Source organism: Macaca fascicularis, chromosome 9 (genome assembly GCF_037993035.2).
Source record: "Macaca fascicularis isolate 582-1 chromosome 9, T2T-MFA8v1.1".
Lineage (NCBI taxonomy): Eukaryota > Metazoa > Chordata > Mammalia > Primates > Cercopithecidae > Macaca > Macaca fascicularis.
The window spans coordinates 75,886,933-75,905,162 of NC_088383.1; the positions used below are offsets into that span (position 1 = coordinate 75,886,933).

General features: G+C 53.1%; 1 protein-coding gene across 31 annotated transcripts in view; it reads right to left on the minus strand.

Moving 5' to 3' along the window:
- The window catches only part of PALD1 (phosphatase domain containing paladin 1), a 142,023-nt gene that overhangs the window by 64,286 nt on the left and 59,507 nt on the right, over positions 1 to 18,230 (minus strand). For all 31 annotated transcript variants that reach the window (XR_012417842.1, XR_012417840.1, XR_012417839.1 and 28 more), the window contains 9 exons: positions 10,445 to 10,658; positions 7,650 to 7,752; positions 6,909 to 7,088; positions 5,536 to 5,700; positions 4,218 to 4,378; positions 3,915 to 3,990; positions 3,017 to 3,168; positions 2,564 to 2,663; positions 2,242 to 2,346 (listed from right to left, as the gene is read on the minus strand). Coding sequence is in view for 25 of the 31 variants with exons in the window: in XM_074001903.1 (XP_073858004.1) it covers positions 2,242 to 2,346; positions 2,564 to 2,663; positions 3,017 to 3,168; positions 3,915 to 3,990; positions 4,218 to 4,378; positions 5,536 to 5,700; positions 6,909 to 7,088; positions 7,650 to 7,752; positions 10,445 to 10,629 (1,227 nt within the window). In the remaining 6 variants the exon portion in view is untranslated. The remainder of the gene's footprint in view (positions 1 to 2,241; positions 2,347 to 2,563; positions 2,664 to 3,016; positions 3,169 to 3,914; positions 3,991 to 4,217; positions 4,379 to 5,535; positions 5,701 to 6,908; positions 7,089 to 7,649; positions 7,753 to 10,444; positions 10,659 to 18,230) is intronic.

Here is an 18,230-nt window from a genome sequence, read left to right on the forward strand (position 1 = left end):
AGCTGACAGCAAACAGAGCTAGATTCCCCGTCTCCTGACTCCGGCCCAGCTTCCTCCGCATGGTGGGTTGTCTGAGAGAACCCCAAGGGCCCTCGGATCTCCAGGTTCTCCTGCTGGGTCAATAAATACCCTTTGGAAGGCAAGTGAGATTCAGAAAGGCCCTAAGAAGGGCCACGCCCTTTGGTGAAATTTAATCCCATCTTTGGGAATCTCCACCAGGGGTCGGCAAACTTTTTCCACAAAGGGCCAGACGGTAAATACTCTAGACTTTCAGGCTTCAGGGTCCCTGATGCAGCTACTGAACTCTGCCATCCTAGCATAAGAGCAGTCGTGGGCCAGTACAGAAGAGAACAGCAAGACTGTGTTCCAGTAACACATTTACAAAGACAGGCGGCAGGCTGGATTTGGTCTAAGAGCCATAGTTTGCTGATGCCTAATCTAGACTAAGGGGAGAAAGAATCCTAAATACACAACAGCCTTCATTTTCATGAAGCTGCTCAACAAAGAAGTATTTACACTGATGGGGAACTGGAGCAACTCAATTGTCCAAGAAGAGGGGGACTGTTTAGTAAATCACAGCAGGGGTGACATTCCAGGGACTCTGGCAGGCTCTAAGTACTGTATGGGATTTTTTTTTGGTTTGGGTTTTTTTGTTTTGTTTTGTTTTGTTTTTTGAGACAGGGTCTTGCTCTGTTGCTCAGCCTAGAGTGCAGCGGCGCGATCATAGCCCACTGCACCTCGATCTCCTGGGCTCACGGGATCCTCCTGCCTCAGCCTCCGTGATAGCTGGTACTACTGGGCAAACACCAGCTCCCTGGTAGTTGGTACTATGGGTGCCACCACACCCAGCTAATTTCTGTATTTTTTGTGGAGACAGTATTTCACCATGTTGGCCAGTCTGGTCTCGAACTCCTGACTTCAAGTGATCCATCTGCCTCAGCCTCCCAAAGTGCTGGGATTACAGGTGTGAGCCACTGTCCTTGGCCTTTAAAAAATATTTTTAAAAAGAAAAAGATCCAGTGTTTTGGGAGGCCAAGGCGGGAGGATTGCTTGAGGCCAGGAGTTGAAGACCAGCCTGGGCAACATAGCAAGACCCCATCTCTAAAAAAGTAAGGTGTGGTGACATGCACCTGTAGTACCAGGTACTCAGAAGGTTGAGGTAGAGGAATCCCTTGAGCCTAGGAGTTTGAGGTTGCAGTGAGCTATGACTGCACCACTGTGCTCCAGCCTGGGCGACAGAGTGAGACCCTATTGAAGGAGAAAGCAGACCCTATTGAAGGAGGAGGAGAAAAAAAGAAGAAAGGAGAAGAAGGAGGAGGAGAAGAAGGGAGGGAGGAGAGAGGGAGGAGGGAGAAGAGAAGAAGGAGGAGGGGGAGAAAAAAAGGAGAAGTAAGGGTAAGGAGGAGGAGGAAGAAAAGGCAAGGAAGAGGGAGGGAAGAGGAGAAGGAGGAGGAGGAGGAAGAGGAGAAAGAGGGAGAAGGAGAAAGAGGAAGAAGGAGAAGGAAGGAGGAAGGAAGAGAAGGAAGGAGGAAGGAAGAGGAGGAGGAAGGAGGAAGAGGAGGAGGAAGGAGGAAGAGGAGGAGGAAGGAGGAAGAGGAGGAGGAAGGAGGAGGGAGAAGGAAGAGGGGGGAGAAGGAAGAAGGAAGAGAAGGGGGAGAAGGGGGAGGAGGAGGAGGGGAGGAGGAGGAAGAGAAGGAAGAAGGAGGAGGAGGAAGAGAAGAAGAAACAAGAAAGCAGCAGCAGCAGCCACCTCTGTGGCTTTTAGATTCTTTCCATGCGCTGTATGATACAAAGACTATCAAGCCCACCTCCTTTCGCTAGGGCATGGGTACAGGGTCTGCTGAGACATCCTAGAGCCATAAGTCTTTCAGAAGCAGCCAGCTGGACCAAACCCCAGTCTTCCCAAAGAAACACCAGGAGTTTTACTAGTGGGAGGCCATGAGTGGCCTGGGGAGTATCTGAGTCCAGGGGCCCCTGCAGCCCTGGCCAGCAGCCCCTTCCTCCGTCCTGTTTATTCTGCAGCTGAAGGGACCTGGTCAGGGAAAGTAAACTTCCCCTCTTCCTTGTCCTTCCTGCGGGCCCAGCCGCCCTATCTCCCCTTCCTCTGAAAACTGCTCTTCTCATGGGAGATGCAGCAGCCAGAAAAAGTCAGTCTGAAAGAAGCCAGTCAACATGCCTGATGAAATCAGGCCGCGGGGCTCACAGGGAAGCAGGGTGCTCGCACACCCTTCCATGCCTCACCTGGGCTGGGCTCTCCAGTCGGATACCTTCTAACTTCTTCTGGTTTTCCAAGACCACTTCTTTCAGGTCATGCAACTCGGCACAGGCAGTGATGGCTCTGTCCACCTGGTGCCAGGGACCAGGGCAAGGAAGAGGGAGGTGGGGGGGCGGTGGGGAGCAGGGTCAAGGCAGAATGGCAGGAGAAAAGAGAAAAGAGAGGGAAAGAAAAAGATTGGCAGAGAGGTGGGGGAGGGTATCAGGGAGGAAGAGAGCCCCGACCAGTGAGAGGAGTGACCGTCCCCTCCACCACCTCTGCCCCAGCCCCTTGCCATCCCTAGCTCACCTCCTCCACCATCCTCCTTCCCTGGGACACCATGCGGAGAAAGCTCTGGATCAGCTGGAACTGCTCCATGGGCAGGGGCTTGGCCTGTGTGGGGGCAGCCCTGTCGAGGCAGGGGTCAGTACATTAGCAGGGCTCTTCCAAAGGTCTCACACAGCCACCTGCCTGCTGTCTCCGCTCATATGGCCGCTGGGGGACACCAGACTACAAGTTCCTTCTGAATCACGTTGTGGGAAGCAGGGGACAGTTCCCCAACTAGGGAAACTGAGGCCCAGAAAGGTCAGGTGACTTTCTCCAGCTCTCCCAGCAAGTCTTACGGCAAACCAGGAAATGAACCCCAGATGCCAAATGTCCATCTCTGGCTCTGGGCTCCTAGACATGTCCCCACATTGTGGGGCAGCCTGTCCCCTCCTCGGCCCCACAGCCCTTCAGGACGCTGGGCCCTGGGCCACTCACTCTGGCTGGGAGGTGATCCCACTGCGGCGAAGCAGGATGAGGGTGCCCAGCACCATGCCCAGGTTGGTCCTGCCCACGCCCATCTGGCAGCTGAAGACGAGGGCTGGGGGAGGCCCGTGGGCATCACAGAGCTGCAGCAGGCTGGGGGTCTCCTGAGAAAGACCATGAGGATCAGGCCCCAGTGAGGCCAGGAAGTCCTGGGCTGAGGCCTGAGCAGCGGAAAGCATGCCATCAGCCCACCCTGCCCCACCGTCTGCAACAAAGTGGGCTCCAGTAGGTGTCCCGGCCTCATCTGCCAAAGCCACAGCCTCATCAGCTCCGCCTGCTCCTTCCCCAGGCCTTGGAGGAGCTCAAAGAACTGGAAGTGAGAGCAACTCCGAGGGCATCAGGCCAGTATTAACACCTCCTGCAAGATGCCAGTGGAATAAGATAACGTCCTGAAGGGGGCTGGACAGAAACTCTGCCAGGACTCAGGAAATGTCAGTTGAAGAGTCTATAGGGCAAGAGTTGTTAGCTCCGCTAAAGAAATGAGGAACTGAGATCTAGAGCGGTGAGGCGATTAGTCTGGGGCCACACAGCAAGTTGGCAGCCCAGCCACGGCCAGCAGCTAGGCCAGTGGTCAGTGATGGGCTCTGTCATAAGAGACTGCACAAGCACACACCTATACACAGGTACACACACACAGACATACACAGACAGGAACACACAGATACAGACACTTAGACATGTACACACACTCCCCAGAGACACACACCAAGGCGCTGACACACACAGACATATACACGGAGACAGACACCACCATACGTCCACCCTGATGTGCTCACACACACACCACAGAACGAGGGCACCTCTGTGGGGACAACTCTCAAGACTCCTCCCCCGTGCCCGCCCCACTTACCCGGAGAACACTGACAAAGGCGTCCAACTGGGCCTCCAGGGGACTCCCTTGCTCGGGCAGAGGCAGGCGGTGGTACCTGCCAGGTGAGGGAGAGCGGCCTATGGGGCAGGCACCCACTCTGGGAATCCCCCTCACTCCCTATTCCCAGGCACTGTTTGGAAACGGGCCCCACTGTGGGAGACATGGGTGGGGGGCACTCGGCCCAACCTGCAGATGGTGAAACTGAGGCTGCAGCTGGGGAGCAGGACCTGCAGCACCCATGGCCGGCACGTGGGGCCAGGGCTGAGGGCGGCCCCGTGGTACCTGTAGGTGGGCTGCAGGAAGAGGGGTCGCTTGTACACCTCCTCTGTCACATGCACGTCGTCCTCACCACGGATGGCCACAGCGTGGGGCTCCCCCTGCAGGTCCTCGATGTTGTGGTACACATGGTATGTGTTCTCACTCAGCTGGGCAAAGTCGTGGATCTAGAGGGAGGTGTGGGGGTCAGAGGGCCATGCCTGAACTTCAGGTCCCTCCGAGTGTCCTGGCTGAGAGCTCTGGAGTGACCAGGCCATGCAGAGGCCACAGGCAAGCTTCTGCTCGCGCCCCCCGCCCCGAGGGAACTGCATGGCCAGAGGTGCTCTCTATGCCCTTCCTGGGAGTTCTGAAGGAATCGGGGTGCCCACAGTGGCCAGGCAGGAGGGCTCTGCCCAGTGGGTGCAGGAATTCACAAAGCCACCAGTGCCAGGATGGGGGAGGTGTGGTCAGCTGAGAGCTGGAGCTGAGGGGACACAGGAGGCCTGGAGGGGATGGGAGAGGGAGAGAGCTGGGTGCTGGCACAGCCTTGGTTCCTGCCATGAAATTTCTGGGGGCACCGGGACCCCACACTCTATTTACACACCTTTGCAGTGTGTCAGCTGTCTCAGAAGCCTCCACAATTATGGAAAACCAGGAGGACAGAGGATCTTGAAACAGGCCCACAGACCCACCGAGGGAATTGACTCAGAGCCTCGGGGCTCTCAAAGAGTTGAACTGCAGCCTTGGTCCTTCTGGTCTAGTGCTCTTTTCACTCGCCCAGAACCCCCACCCCCTTTTTTTTTTCAGATAGTTTCACTCTACAGCCCAGGTTGGAGTGTAGTAGTGTGATCTCAGAGCTCACTGCAACCTCCACCTACCGGGTTCAAGCAATTCTCCTGCCTCAGCCTCCCGAGTAGTTGGGATTACAGGCATGTGCCACCACGCCCAGCTAATTTTTTGTATTTTTAGTAGAGATGGGGTTTCACCATGTTGGTCAGGCTGGTCTTGAACTCCTGACCTCGGGTGATCTGCCCTTCTTGGCCTCCCAAAGTGCTGGAATTACAGGCATGAGCCAATGCACCCGGCCCACCAGAACCCTTTCTAAATAAAGACGTTGAGCATCAAGGAGAAAAGCAGGGTGGGAAAGGGGCAGAGGCAGAGAGCTAGAATAGGAAGTCCTTCCTCTGGCTGCCTGTAAGCCAGCCTTGCAGCCAGCCACTCACCCAAGCAGGGCACAACAGTGGGGGAACATGGGCCAGTAAGAGCAGGTGGCCTGGCCCCAGAAAGAGCATCTGCAAAGCTGGGCTGTGGGCTGGGGTCTCCCACACACCGCACTGGTCCTCACCTCTTTGCGGATGGCCAGCTCCAGGCTCTCTACCCGGACCCCAGGTCCAAGGCCCTGGAGGTTCTCATGAAGGTTCTGCTTGTCTCGAGGTGTGTAGGACACGAAGTCCTCATCTGCACGCAGGAACAGCACAGGTTCCTCCCGCAAACAGAAGATGACACACTCCTGCCAGGAGCCCCACGGGGAAGGAAGCCATCACCATGATCCCGCACAGACAACCGCACAGACACCCACACCACTGGCCCACCACAGGGCCTCTGCCCAGGCTGTTCCTTCCTCTTTAAGGGCCCTGCACCCCACGCCATCCCTGCAACCTGAATTCTACCCAAGAAGCAAAGCTCAGTCCAAATGCCACCTCATCATGACCCTCCCGGTCAGCAGTGACCCCTCCCTCCTGTCAGGGCCAAGAGTCCTTCATCTGAATCTCCTGGCATTAATTCCTGCTTTGTATTATCAATGAGTGCATCTTTTCCCCCTTGATGGACCACAAGTTCCTCGTAAGCAAAATCATGTCCTGGTCATTTACATGTACCCATAATTCCTAGCATGATGTCCTGGATAAATCAGGTGCTTGATGAATATCAGCTGAAGAAAAGAATGCCCCATGACCATGCAATCATTCATTCACTGAGCACCATACAGGCAGAGGGAAATGTGTGGGCAGACGGTCCCCTTGAGGAACTTATCAAGATAGGAAGATGGGACCTGTGCACAGCCCACACCCCCAACCCATTCTGTCTCACTCAAAGCCTTTCCACCTTAACCCCAGGGTCAATTCAGATGCAGCTGCACCCAAGAAACCTACAATCGCAGCAGAGCCTCAGCCTGTGTCCTAGGGACACGCAAAACCCTGCCTTGACATCCGGCAGGTAAGAACAGTCCTTGAAAGCAGGCACTTGGGAGTTCAGCTGCCCGGGTTTGAGTCTTGGGGTACCACTCATGAGCTGTGTGACCTGGAGCAAGTCACTGAGCCTCTCTGGGCCTGTTTCCTCCTCTGCAAAATGGGAGACAAACTGCCACTCCATCACAGGACTAACGTCAGGACGTAAGTGTTAGCGGTGATCACCATTCAGCAAGCTGTCAAATTATGAGCTGGCTCCTCCTGTCACCCGGTCATGCCCCCTACTTCCCCCGAAACTCCCAAGTAGGGTCTATGAAGGCTTCTGACCTTGTGCCCCGCCATCCACTCAGGACATGCAATCAATATCTACCAGAATTTCCCAACCAGACCAACCGCAGTGACCGTCCTGGCAGGCAGGGCCTGGTCCAGGCCACCACCCTACCTCCCCAGCATGCAGCAGGCCCCTCCAGCGCCTCTAAAGCTGCCCCTCTGAGGTGGGGCCTGGCTTCTGCCTGGGAAGTGACATGCTTACCCTATGTCCGTCCTTCTGGAGTTTCTGGAGGACTCGCCTGAACCCTGAGAGGCTGGGCTGTCCCATGCCGAACACAGCGAGTCCACCCTGCACCTGCCGGAAGTTGGGGGCCCCACAGCTTCCCACGGTGCCCAGCATGTCCATCTTCTCAGTGACATCTCGCACCAGAAAGTAGCGACCCTGGCAGGGGAGAGCCACAGGAAGGTCACTCAGATGGCTCAGGGGTATTTTCTGCAGATGGAGCTCTGTTCTGGGCTCCAGGGGACAGGGAGGGGGGAAATAGGGGCAAGAAGAACATGATCCTGCCCTCAAGTTGCCTGCAGTTCATGGAAAACATAGACACAATATAAAACTCTCTGTGATCTGGGGAAGGGTGTCATAAAGTGCAGGAAAAGGAAAGACAACTCCTCCAGAGGGGACATCAGAGAGGGCTTCCTTCATGTGGGAGGTGACGTCTGAGCCAGGCCTGGAGGAAAGAGCAGGGAGATGCTCTCCAGGGGCAAAGCTGGCTCTAGGGTAGGAGGTCCCCTGAAAGGGGCTTTTGTAGGAAGGCTGAGCTGGGAAACCAGGAATCAACCAGAGGACCACAGTGTTAGCTCCATCCTAGGGCCCTGCCAGTTCTGAAGATGGGCAGAGAGATGGGGAAAATGGGGGAGAGCCAGAGGGAGGTGAGGGAGGGAACTCATGAGAGATAGGGGTGGGAGGTGGCGGGTGGGCTGGCATGGTAACGCCTGAGCTCACCTGCACCAGGTAGTGCTCAGGGGTGGCGTCCGAGAGCCGGCCCAGCGTGTAATGAGCCTTGAGCAGCTCATCATGGATCTGGAACTCCTCCTTGCAGTTGTACCTGTGGGGGGCAGAATGGAAACTAAGTCAAGGAACCTCCATGGTCAAGGCCAGCTCCACCCTCACAGAGCCCACGGCAGGGAAACCTCTGTGGCTACGATTTGTGGCAGAGACTGCCTACTGTCCCTCAACATCCACTCTTCCCTTCTTCCTCAACAAGAGAGCCCCAGGGCTGTGACTGGGGACTGAGCCACCCAGCTGAAGACTACATTTCCCAGCCTCCCTTGCAACTCATTGTGGTCACATGATTGAGTTCTGGCCAATGAGATGTGACGAAAAGTGTACAAATTCCAAGCCATTCCCAAAAAGAAGAGGTGCCTTCTATTTTGTCTTCTCCCCTTCTTCCTGGCTAAAATCCAGAAGTGATGGCAGAGGCAGAACATCTTAGATCATAAGAGAAAGCCACATGTTGAGGATGTTGGAGCAATGAGGGAGAAGGGGCCTGGATGATCACGGAGCAGCCATCCCAGCCTGGACATCCTCCTGGACTTGCATGTAACAGATGAGCTTCTGTCCTGAGGAAGGCATCCTATCTGGGTTACTTTGACAGCGGCCTAGCCTGTACCCGGAAGAAGACAACATAACTGGATGGTCCCTCCATCAGATTGTGTCAGAGGGACAATCCCTACACTGCTAACTCCACACACAGCGAGGTGGTTTAGAATGCAGGATTGGGGCGTGAAGCCCAACTCCACCCACCACTTGGTAACTCTATAGCTTTGGACAAGGAGCTCAGTTTCCAGGAATTCCTACTCCCAAGACTGTCCTGAGAATTAAATGTGCTAATGATTGTAAGTGCTTAGCCCAGTGCCTGGGGGCACAGAAAGCTTTTATTAATATAATTGTAGTTCTACCTCCACACAGGGCTATTTCAAACAAAACCCACAGATAAAAATCAAGATTTCTGCAGATGCTAAACCAGGCAAAAGTCCCAACCACTCAAGCAAGATTTACTGTGCCCTCAAGACACAACAGCTCCCTTGCTGATGATAACAATGAATATGACAGGGCCTCCCAGAGTTCATGATCTGATGTTAGGTCCTCTTGACAAAAGAAGTGCCTTTTGGAAAGGCAGGAGGTGGAATGGGTGGGGCAGAGGAGCACTAGAAGAGGCCTGGGTTCCCACTCCAGCTCTGCCTCCTTGTACCACGTGACCCATGGGGAGCAAGTCTCTCTACCTCCCTGAAACCCAGTTTTCACATCTGAGCTAAAATGCATTAGATCAGGGGTTGCCATTCCTTTTCTGGAAAGGGCCACACAGTAAATACTTGAAGATTTGTGGGCCATACAGTGCCTGTTGCAACTACTCAATTCTGCCATTGAGGTCCTAAGCATCCACAAATATTGTGTAAGTGAAAGGAAGTGTCAACATTCCAATAAAACTTCATTTGAAAAAAACGGGCCACACGGGGCCTGCAGGATGTAGTTTGCTGACCCCTCTACTGGATGATCTCTAGAGGTCCCTTCCACTTCAAACATTCTACACCCCCAAAAAGGGCTGCATTCATGGCTGGCTCCAGGCCCTAAGCACAGCGCCGTGTACAGGATTTTTACGGCTGGTCAGCAACTGTTCTGAGACACACCACTTGGTTAAATATTCTGAATGTCACCTCTGCTTATGTTAATAAGGAAACTGAAGCCCAGAGAGGGAAAGGGACTTTGCAAGGGCAGAGCCAGGCCTGGGGCACGAGTCTCCATGCTACCTTCAGGCCCCAAACCACTTTTGTCATCTGTCAGTACAGAGACTACATATCAAGTCTCTTTTATATGACATTCCTTTTCCTCTCCTTATCAGAAGGCCAAGAATTGATTATGATGACAGTTTTCCTGGCAGGCCCCAGAGCTGGCAGGCAGGGTTTATCATTCCCACCCTCAGGTTTCCTTACACAGAAGGTCCCATCTGCTAAGTCTCTGCCAAACTTTGATGTGCGTAACACATTTAATTCCTAGCTAGTCATCTCCTGCTTCCTGCTTCCTGGAAGACCCAGAGGAGGGAAGCACAGTGGGCAGAGGTGTGGAAAGTACGAGGCTTCCCAACGTACCAGGAGATGGATCCAATGTCCCCTTCATCTTCCTGTCCTCCCCAGCACAGCTGTCCAGCACCCACCCCTTCCTCCAAGCCCCACAGGGCAGACAGGGTTTCAGGGCCCACCTCATGACCTTCTTCCTCTGGACGCACGCAGTATGTCCAGATCTCAGAACACCAGAACACGCTGCCAGAACAAGCCCTGATGGGCATCATTAGGATAGCCGACTAGCAGCTTCCAGCTCCTTCAGCCCAAGGCCCTTCAACAGCCTGGTGTTAGCCTCAGTTTTGAGCTGTGATTATTGTCGGTGAAAAAGAAATCTCAATTTCATCCATCAATTACATAAACTTCTTTTGAAAATGTTAAGCCAAAAATTATTTTCAAAGGGGGGGGTTCCCCAGCCACGCCTCCTCCTCCGCATTCCCTCACACTGTGGATGTGGTGAGTAGCATGGGCTCAGAGACCCATAACAGAGACCCAGTTCTGCCAGGTGCATGCAGTGTGACTCCCGATGAACTGCTTCATCTCCCTGGGCCTCAGTGTCATCATCTGTGAACCTGAATCCAGCCTGCACATGTTAAGTGCTGTATGCCACTGTACTCCCAGGTAAGTCCCCCTGCCCACCATGTCTCCCAGGGACATGGGCACACTCCCCCTGCCACTCACGTGATCACGACAGGGGCCACCTTGTTGGGGATGATGGACTTGGCCTTGCTGTTATGCAAGCTAGTGGTCTGGAAGGAGTGGACACTGAGGGAGTGCCGACCGTCCATCGTGCCACTGCCCTGGAGGCCCTCAAAGGGGGTGCCTGCCGAGACAGTCTGCTGGGCTGTGCTGGCCGTTGTACCCATAGTCTGCTGGCAGCCTCAGGACCCCAGACCTGTGGAATAAGAGGGTATGCAGTGAAGGAGGGGACGGGAAAAGCCACAGCAGGAGACCTGAGCCACCTCTTGCCCTCCATCATACAGAAGGAGGCAGTTCACTCTGCAGCTGGAGACAGAGGGAGGCTTGCCACCTACACCCTGGGGCCCAGAAGATCACATGCTCACAGAGTGCCTGCTCCATGCCCGGCCCTTTACCGATGCTTTGGGGGAGTCATGGACGTAGAGACACATAAAGATGCAGTCCCCAACCCCTTTAGTTTGCACTCCTCTGGTGAAAATGAGACAGAAAGAGGTGAATCATCCACAGCAGGCCAGAGCCTAGAGTTCAAAGTGACTGTTTCAGGTGGTATAGACAAAGGCCAGACCTTCCAGGCTAGGAGAAGCAGGAAATGTCACCAAGAGAGGAGAACCAGGGGCAGATAGATGCAAAGAGGGAAGTCAGAATTGGATTTGAAGGCTTTGGATGGGAATGGATACAGAAGGACATACAGCCACGAATGTCATAAAATAAGGCCAGGGAAGTCCAGATTAGGTGAGCTCTCAGCAGATCAAGTGTTCAAAGAAAATACCAGGCCCCAAACTCAACATCAACATCAATATCTGAATTGGTGGCCGGGAGTGATGGCTCATGCCTATAATCCCAGCACTTTGGGAGGCCGAGGCAGGCAGATCACTTGAGGCCAGGAGTTTGAGACAAGGCTGGCCAACATGGTGAAACCCCATCCCTAATTTAAAAAAAAAATACAAAATTAGCCAGGCATGGTGGGACACACCTATAATCCCAGCTACTCAGGAGGCTGAGGCACGAGAATCACTTGAACCCTGGAAGTAAAGGTTTCAGTGAACAGAGATCCAGCCACTTCACTCCAGCCTAAGTGACAGAGTGAGACCCTATCTCAAAAAAAATAAAAACAAAAATAAAAAAAATCTGAATCAACATCAATATCCTCAACAGGCACAGCTCCCACCCCACTTGAAGAACGCCGGGGACCCTCGGGGATTCGGCAATCCTCCTGCAAGTCTCCTTCCTAAGGAAATACTTCAGGATGTGTGCACAAAGTGGGTACCAGGATGTTTTGTTGACTGGGGTGTTGTTTATAATCACACAACACTGGAAACAACCTGCAGCCCGCAGCAGAGGATTTGCTGAATAAATAATTAGACATCTATAGGGTAGAATGTTAAACAGCCATTAAAAAAATCATATTGGCTGACACGGAAAGACATCTAGGACACAGCAGGTTGCATAGCAAGTGCGGGCACAGCCCCACCTTAACTCATGAAAGGGCGTCAGGATGAGTCCGAGGGACAGACACCAGGATGCTAGCATGAGTTATCTGCAAGTGATGAGATTATGGACGATTTTTATTTTCTCCTTTTTGCTTATCTGTATTTTCTAATTTTTCTCCTCCAAACATTGGGTAATATGGTTAAAACCTATTTAAAGAATAAAGGAATGGCTAGGAAAGATGGCTAGGACATCTTTTAAGGGCTGGTCAAGGGATGGGGGAGTAGTGGCTCAGGAGTCCAAGAGCCAGAGCTGCAGAGGAGGGAGGGGGCTGGGAATTCCACAGGGACAGAGGGCGACAGAGAGGCGGGACAGAGGCTCAGGGAACTTTCTGGGAGCTCAGTGGCCACTGGCCCTACATAGTACTCATGGTCCAGGATTGGGGATCAGGGCAAGCTGCCCTGCCAGCCCGCCACCCCTTGACTCTGCAGAAACACAAGGACAATAAGCATCCCTAGAGCACAGCAACCTCCCCAGCTGCCCCCATCAGGCACAAGCTGCTCCACATCAATAGGGACTGTCTGCTCCCAACCATCCACACTCCCCCGGGGCCTCCCATAAGCAGCAGCATCACCTCAAGAAGTGGAAGGTAGGGTCATGGGGCCAGCATGAAGCTGGGGTCAGGTCAGTCTGAAGGCTGAGCTCACTGTCCTTTCTTCCCCAGGTCCTGAACCAGAGCTCTAGTCCCCAGGTGGGGACGCCAGGCCTCTTCTGCACCATGCACTCAGACTCCTACCCTAGAGCCACCTCCCATTCAGGGACTCTCGGAGAGAACAACTCCAGACTCATCGGCCCTCCCAGAACCTTCTCAAACAGGCACCCGTCCCTCTCCAGTCTGGAAAGATCCCTCCACCCCCACCCACGCCTGTCACCCTTGAAAACTCCCAGGAGCCTCGTGATGGCTTCGTTAACATACACACCTTGTGTTTATAAGAGCCCCATCTCCATGGTGCTCCACACCCTAATTTCTCCCTCCCCTTCTCTCTCTTTTTGGCAAGGGTGGAGGGAATGAGCCTCTATGTTTCCAAACAGAAAAACAGGCAGATCAGAGAGGGGAAGGAGCTCCACAGTGGCCCCTCACTGGCCAACAGCAGAGCGGAACCTTCTGTCCACCTCACTGGCCCTGGCAGGCCCCAACAGCCCTCATCAAACTTTCCCAGACCCCTCCCAGCAGCCTGGGCCAGAAAGACATGTGGGAACAGCCTGGAGAACAAGGGCTCAGGGCAGCTCTCCCAGGGGAGAGGATGGGCAGGACACAGAAGGGTCTGCAGAAGGCAACAGCTGGCCACAGCTTCAGGCCAAGGCCGGGCATCAGGGCCCGTCCCCACAGGGCTGGGCTCGGCCTGACACCTCCGCCTCTCCTCCCCTGCCTGCCCCCGGCTCCAATTCCAGCCACCATCACCTCTCATGGGCTCCAGAGGCAATGACAGGCTGCAGCTGCTGCCCTGCAAGGGTGGCCCAGAGACGACACAAATGTTCACAGCTGCGGGCCGCAGGGGTAGAACAGGCAGCTAGGGGTGGGAGGAGGGCAATGTCCTTTGAAAATCGAGCCCACCTCCAAAATATCTGCGGGGGGCAACCTCAGGCTTGTCACACTGTAGCTCTCACCTTGAAATCTCTCTCAACTCTGCCAGAAAGAACCTCGCCAGCGTGGGGCCTTCCTCCTGCTGGCCACACACAAGTGGCCTTGGGCCACTTCCTTCCCCTCTCTGGGCCTCAGTGTCCACAGCCACTGTAAAATGATAGTGAAGAGTGGGATGGTCTGAAAGCCCCTTCAGCTTCAGGGGGATCTGGCGCCTCAGATCAGTGGTCCTAGTGGTCACAGCACTGCTGTCGCCTGCCAGGGACAGGGGTCAGCAAAGGTAGGGGTGAGGTGGGGTGCCTAGTGCTCAAACCTCTGCTAGAGAAAGACAGGGTGAAGCGGGTTGGGATGAGATGTCCCTGCATGGTTGGTGAATGGTTTATGCCTTTATTTCCTGTCTTCTAACTCTCCTTTTGTCATAAGTGAGGGCTGCCCCTGCAGGGACAGTGGAGTATGAGGCAGTGCCCCTGGAGCTCACAGCCATTTTCACATCACATCACAGTGGGATCTGGAGATGTCGCTTATGATACCACTCTTCTAAACAACAGTCATTATCAGACCCACCAGGGACCACGTGAGCCCCTGGTCCCCTGCCCACAGACACTGGGCTGACGCACCTGGCCAGCTTCAAGTAACTCTGTACCTGGTACTCTTAAAGCACTCCCCACTCCCACTATGGGTCCTCACGATTCAGGTTAACTCAACAAGCTTGGAGAATACTAGCGATCCTAGACAGAAGCCTGACTGTGCCTTATAAAACTAGCTACAAAGAAGCTGCAATTACATTTGCGAAGTGGGATTTGCAATACTTGGGAAACCTCGAAACAAAAATATCACAATGGCCTGGGTGTCCACCATGCGGGGCGCGGGCCTTTCCCTCAAAGACACTCCCCAGTTTAACACCCCCACTGAAGCTGAGCCACTGCAGCCTTGTCACTGATGAGTTCTTCAAAAGAAAAATGTAACCTTAATTTGCCTAATGGGTTATCTTATTAGTGCAATAATACCTAAAGACAAATATTACCATTTGTTTACTGTTTACTTTTTAAACACAATGTGTTTAAATATTTTGATAGTTCTCTCAATGAAACATATTTCCTTTGTAACCCCGCATATTTTATGTATTTAAAAGCATTCTGAGAAGGAGTCCATGGGCTTCTGCTTGGGGGTCCTTGGCACAAAAAAAAAAAAAGAAAGAGGAAACCAGCCAGGTTTGGTTCGTGCCTGTAATCCCAGCACTTTGGGAGGCCAAGGCGGGCAGATCACTTGAGTTTGAGACCAGCCTGGCCAACATGGCGAAACCCCGTCTCTACTAAAAATAAAATTAGCCGGCCATGGTGGCGGGCTCCTGGAATCCCAGCTACTCGGGGGGCTGAGGCAGGAGAATCGCTTGAACCCAGGAGGCGGAGATTGCAGTGAGCCAAGATGGCACCCCTGCACTTCAGCCTGGGCGACAGAAAGACTCCATCTCAAAAAAAAGAAAAAAGAGGAAATCTTGCTTGAAGGGAATAACATTCCCCACTGCGAACACAGGCCCTCTTCCACCTTCTCTGCTTCTATTATTAACATCCCAAAGCCCTCATGAAGTGCCAGGCACCTTGCTGGATGCTTTTTGTCATACGGATCCCCAGAACCCTATTAGGATGAGGCCTCATTGTGTCCATTTTCAGATGAGGACAGCTGGTCTTTGGGAAGGGGCAGCAGTTGATAACTGCCCCTCAGCTTCCTCCCTGCCTCTTTAGACCTCACCCTACCAGCAAAAGCAGCTCATACTGTCCCCTTCCCTCTTGGATCTGAATGACCCCCAACCCCATTCACTCCATTCTCTGTGGGAACACCCTGACGAGGCCTCCCAGAGAGATACACAGCTTCCAACAGACGGTCGGGGACTCCAGGACCCATCTCACCCATGGAAGCCCTCAGTATCCAGCTAAAAAGCCACAGAATCATCCAGGCTGCAGCTCCAATTGCATTTGAGAAAGTCTGGCACGCAGACATGCCATTCTCCTGCCTCTCATGGCAGTCAGAAAAGAAACTGACTGGCTGGGCGCGGTGGCTCACGCCTGTAATCCCAGCACTTTGGGAGGCTGGGGTGGGCGGATCATCTAAGGTCAGGAATTCGAGACCAGCCTGGCCAACATGGCAAAACCCTATCTCTACTAAAAATACAAAAATTAGCCGGGTGTGCCAGCAGGCGCCTGTATTCCCAGCTACTTGGAAGGCTGAGGCAGGAGAGTCGCTTGAACCCAGAAGGCAGAGGTTGCAGTGAGCCAAGATCGCACCATTGCACTCCAGCCCAGGCGACAAGAGCAAAATTCCACCGCAAAAAAAAAAAAAAAAAGAAAAGAAAAGGAAAGAAAAAGAAAGAAGAAAAGAAAAGAAAGGAAACAAAACTGACCTATGGAGTCCCTGGCAGAGAGGTTACCTCATTTCCTTAAGAGGACTCAAGCTTCAGAAGGTGGGACATTAGCTCCAACTCACCCACTAGCTGCCTGATGCTCCAATGTACTCGCCCAACCAGCCAGAGTGGTAAGCCTCTTGTCAATGGCAGTATTCAAGCCCAGGGGAAGCTAGAGATGCCCATTCTGGGTCCTAGGGTAGGGACAATAGGCTAGAGGTTTAAGAGCCGATTCCTAAATATCTTGGGAGTAGAAGTCCATTGCTTTGTGTACGGTTCTGGTGGAAATGAACCATCACCATTCCAATCTTGGTTTCCCCACCTCGAATCCAAAGCTCACAAACCCCCACTTTCTTTGTCCTTGCCAGGGTGCAGCAGCCACAACCTCCCAGCATGTCAAGCCCAGTGGGCTTGAAAAAGATGACTGGTAGCTTTTCCAAAGTAGAGTCTGGCTTCTCAGACTGTAGCAGAAAGGTGGCTATCTGACATTGACCCCAGCCACCACGCCAGCCCCTTTTTCCTGCCCTCCCTGCCCGCCGGAATCCCAGACCCTCTGGCACGATCCCAAGACCCACCTTAGAGATGCTGAGACCACAGCAATCTCCACAAACAGCTGTCACTGCAGGACCCTATCGCTGCTGAGGCCTAACCACTCAACAGTCCCTGCCCTGTATCCCCCAAAAAGCAGATTCAGAGCTGGCCACATCCCTGAAGGTCATCTAGCTGCTGTGGTCTGAATGTTTTGCCCTTAAAAATTCATATGTTAAAATCCTAACCCCAGGCTGGGCACAGTGGCTCACACCTATAATCCCAGCACTTTGGGAGGCTGAGGCGGGCAGATCACCTGAGGTCAGAAGTTCGAGAGCAGCCTGGCCAACATGGCGAAATCCCGTCTCTACTAAAAATACAAAAATTAGCCTGACGTGGTGGCATACACCTGTAATCCCAGCTACTCGGGAGGCTGAGGCAGGAGAATTGCTTGAATCTGGGAGGCAGAGGTTGCAGTGAGCTGAGATCACGTCACTGCACTCCAGCCTGGGCGACAGAGCCAGACTCTGTCTCACACACAAAAAAGAAATCCTAGTCCCCAAGGTAATGGTATTAGGAGGTGGGGGCTTTAGGTGGGGAGGGGTAATTAGTTCCTGAGGGCAGAACCCTCAGGAATAGGATCAGTGCCCTTATAATAGGGACCCCAGAGAGCTGCCTTGTCACACCTTCTGAGGGATACGGCAAGAAGGCAAGATCAATGAAAAAGTGGGCCCTCATCAGATACTGAATCAATGCCTTAGTCCTGCACTTCTCAGCCTCTAGAACCATGAAACATAAATTCCGTTGTTTTTAAGCTACCCAGTTCATGGTGTTTTGGCATAGCCGCCTGAACGCACTAAAATATTAGGGGCCAGGCGCAGTGGCTCACACCTGTAATCCCAGCACTTTGGGAGGCTGAGGTGGGCAGACTGCTTGAGCCCAGGAGTTCAAGACCAGCCTGGGCAACATAGCAAGACCCCATCTCATTTACAAAAAATAAAAAATAAACATAGTAAAATGCTCTCTTTCCTCAGATGAGGCAACTGAGGCACAAGAGAGTGATATGCCCCCATTCACATGGCAAGTGGCCACAAGGACAGAATTGGGACTCAGGGCTCCTTTCTCCAGACCCAAGCCTCCCTCGCTGGGCTGCACTGCCTCTGGCCTGAGGCAAAGGGGAAGACTGTGTTGTGAACACACAGAGATGTGCCAGTACGGAATCACGCTAGTCAGTCACTGTGTGTTGGTCGAGAGCGTGTGACTCACATGCCTGCCAGGGGGCAGGGGTGGGGAACTCACTGGGGGTGAGATGGGGTTTGAACAGCTGCCTGAGACAGCCAGAGACCCTGAGTGCAGAGAGGGGGACACCAGGAGGGCCAATGGGTGAATCTCTGACTGCAATGTGTTTGATGTATATTATCTCATTTAATCCCGACCCAAAAAAGAGGTGCCGACTCTTAACAACTCAATATCAAGTCAGTTTTTTAAAAATGTGAAGATGTGCAAAAGATCTGAATATACATACAGATGCCAAATAAGCACATTAAAAAGATGTTCAGGATCATTTGTCATCAGGGTTATGCATTAGAATGACAAATTTAAAAGACTGACGATAACAACCTCTGGGGAGGATATGAGTAATTGGAACGCACATACACTGCTGGTGAGCAGTGAGAGCGTACAGCCACTCTGGAAGACAGTTTTGTAGTTTCTTACAAATGGAGACATACCCTTCTCATATGACCCAGCATTTCAACTCTTAGGTACCTATC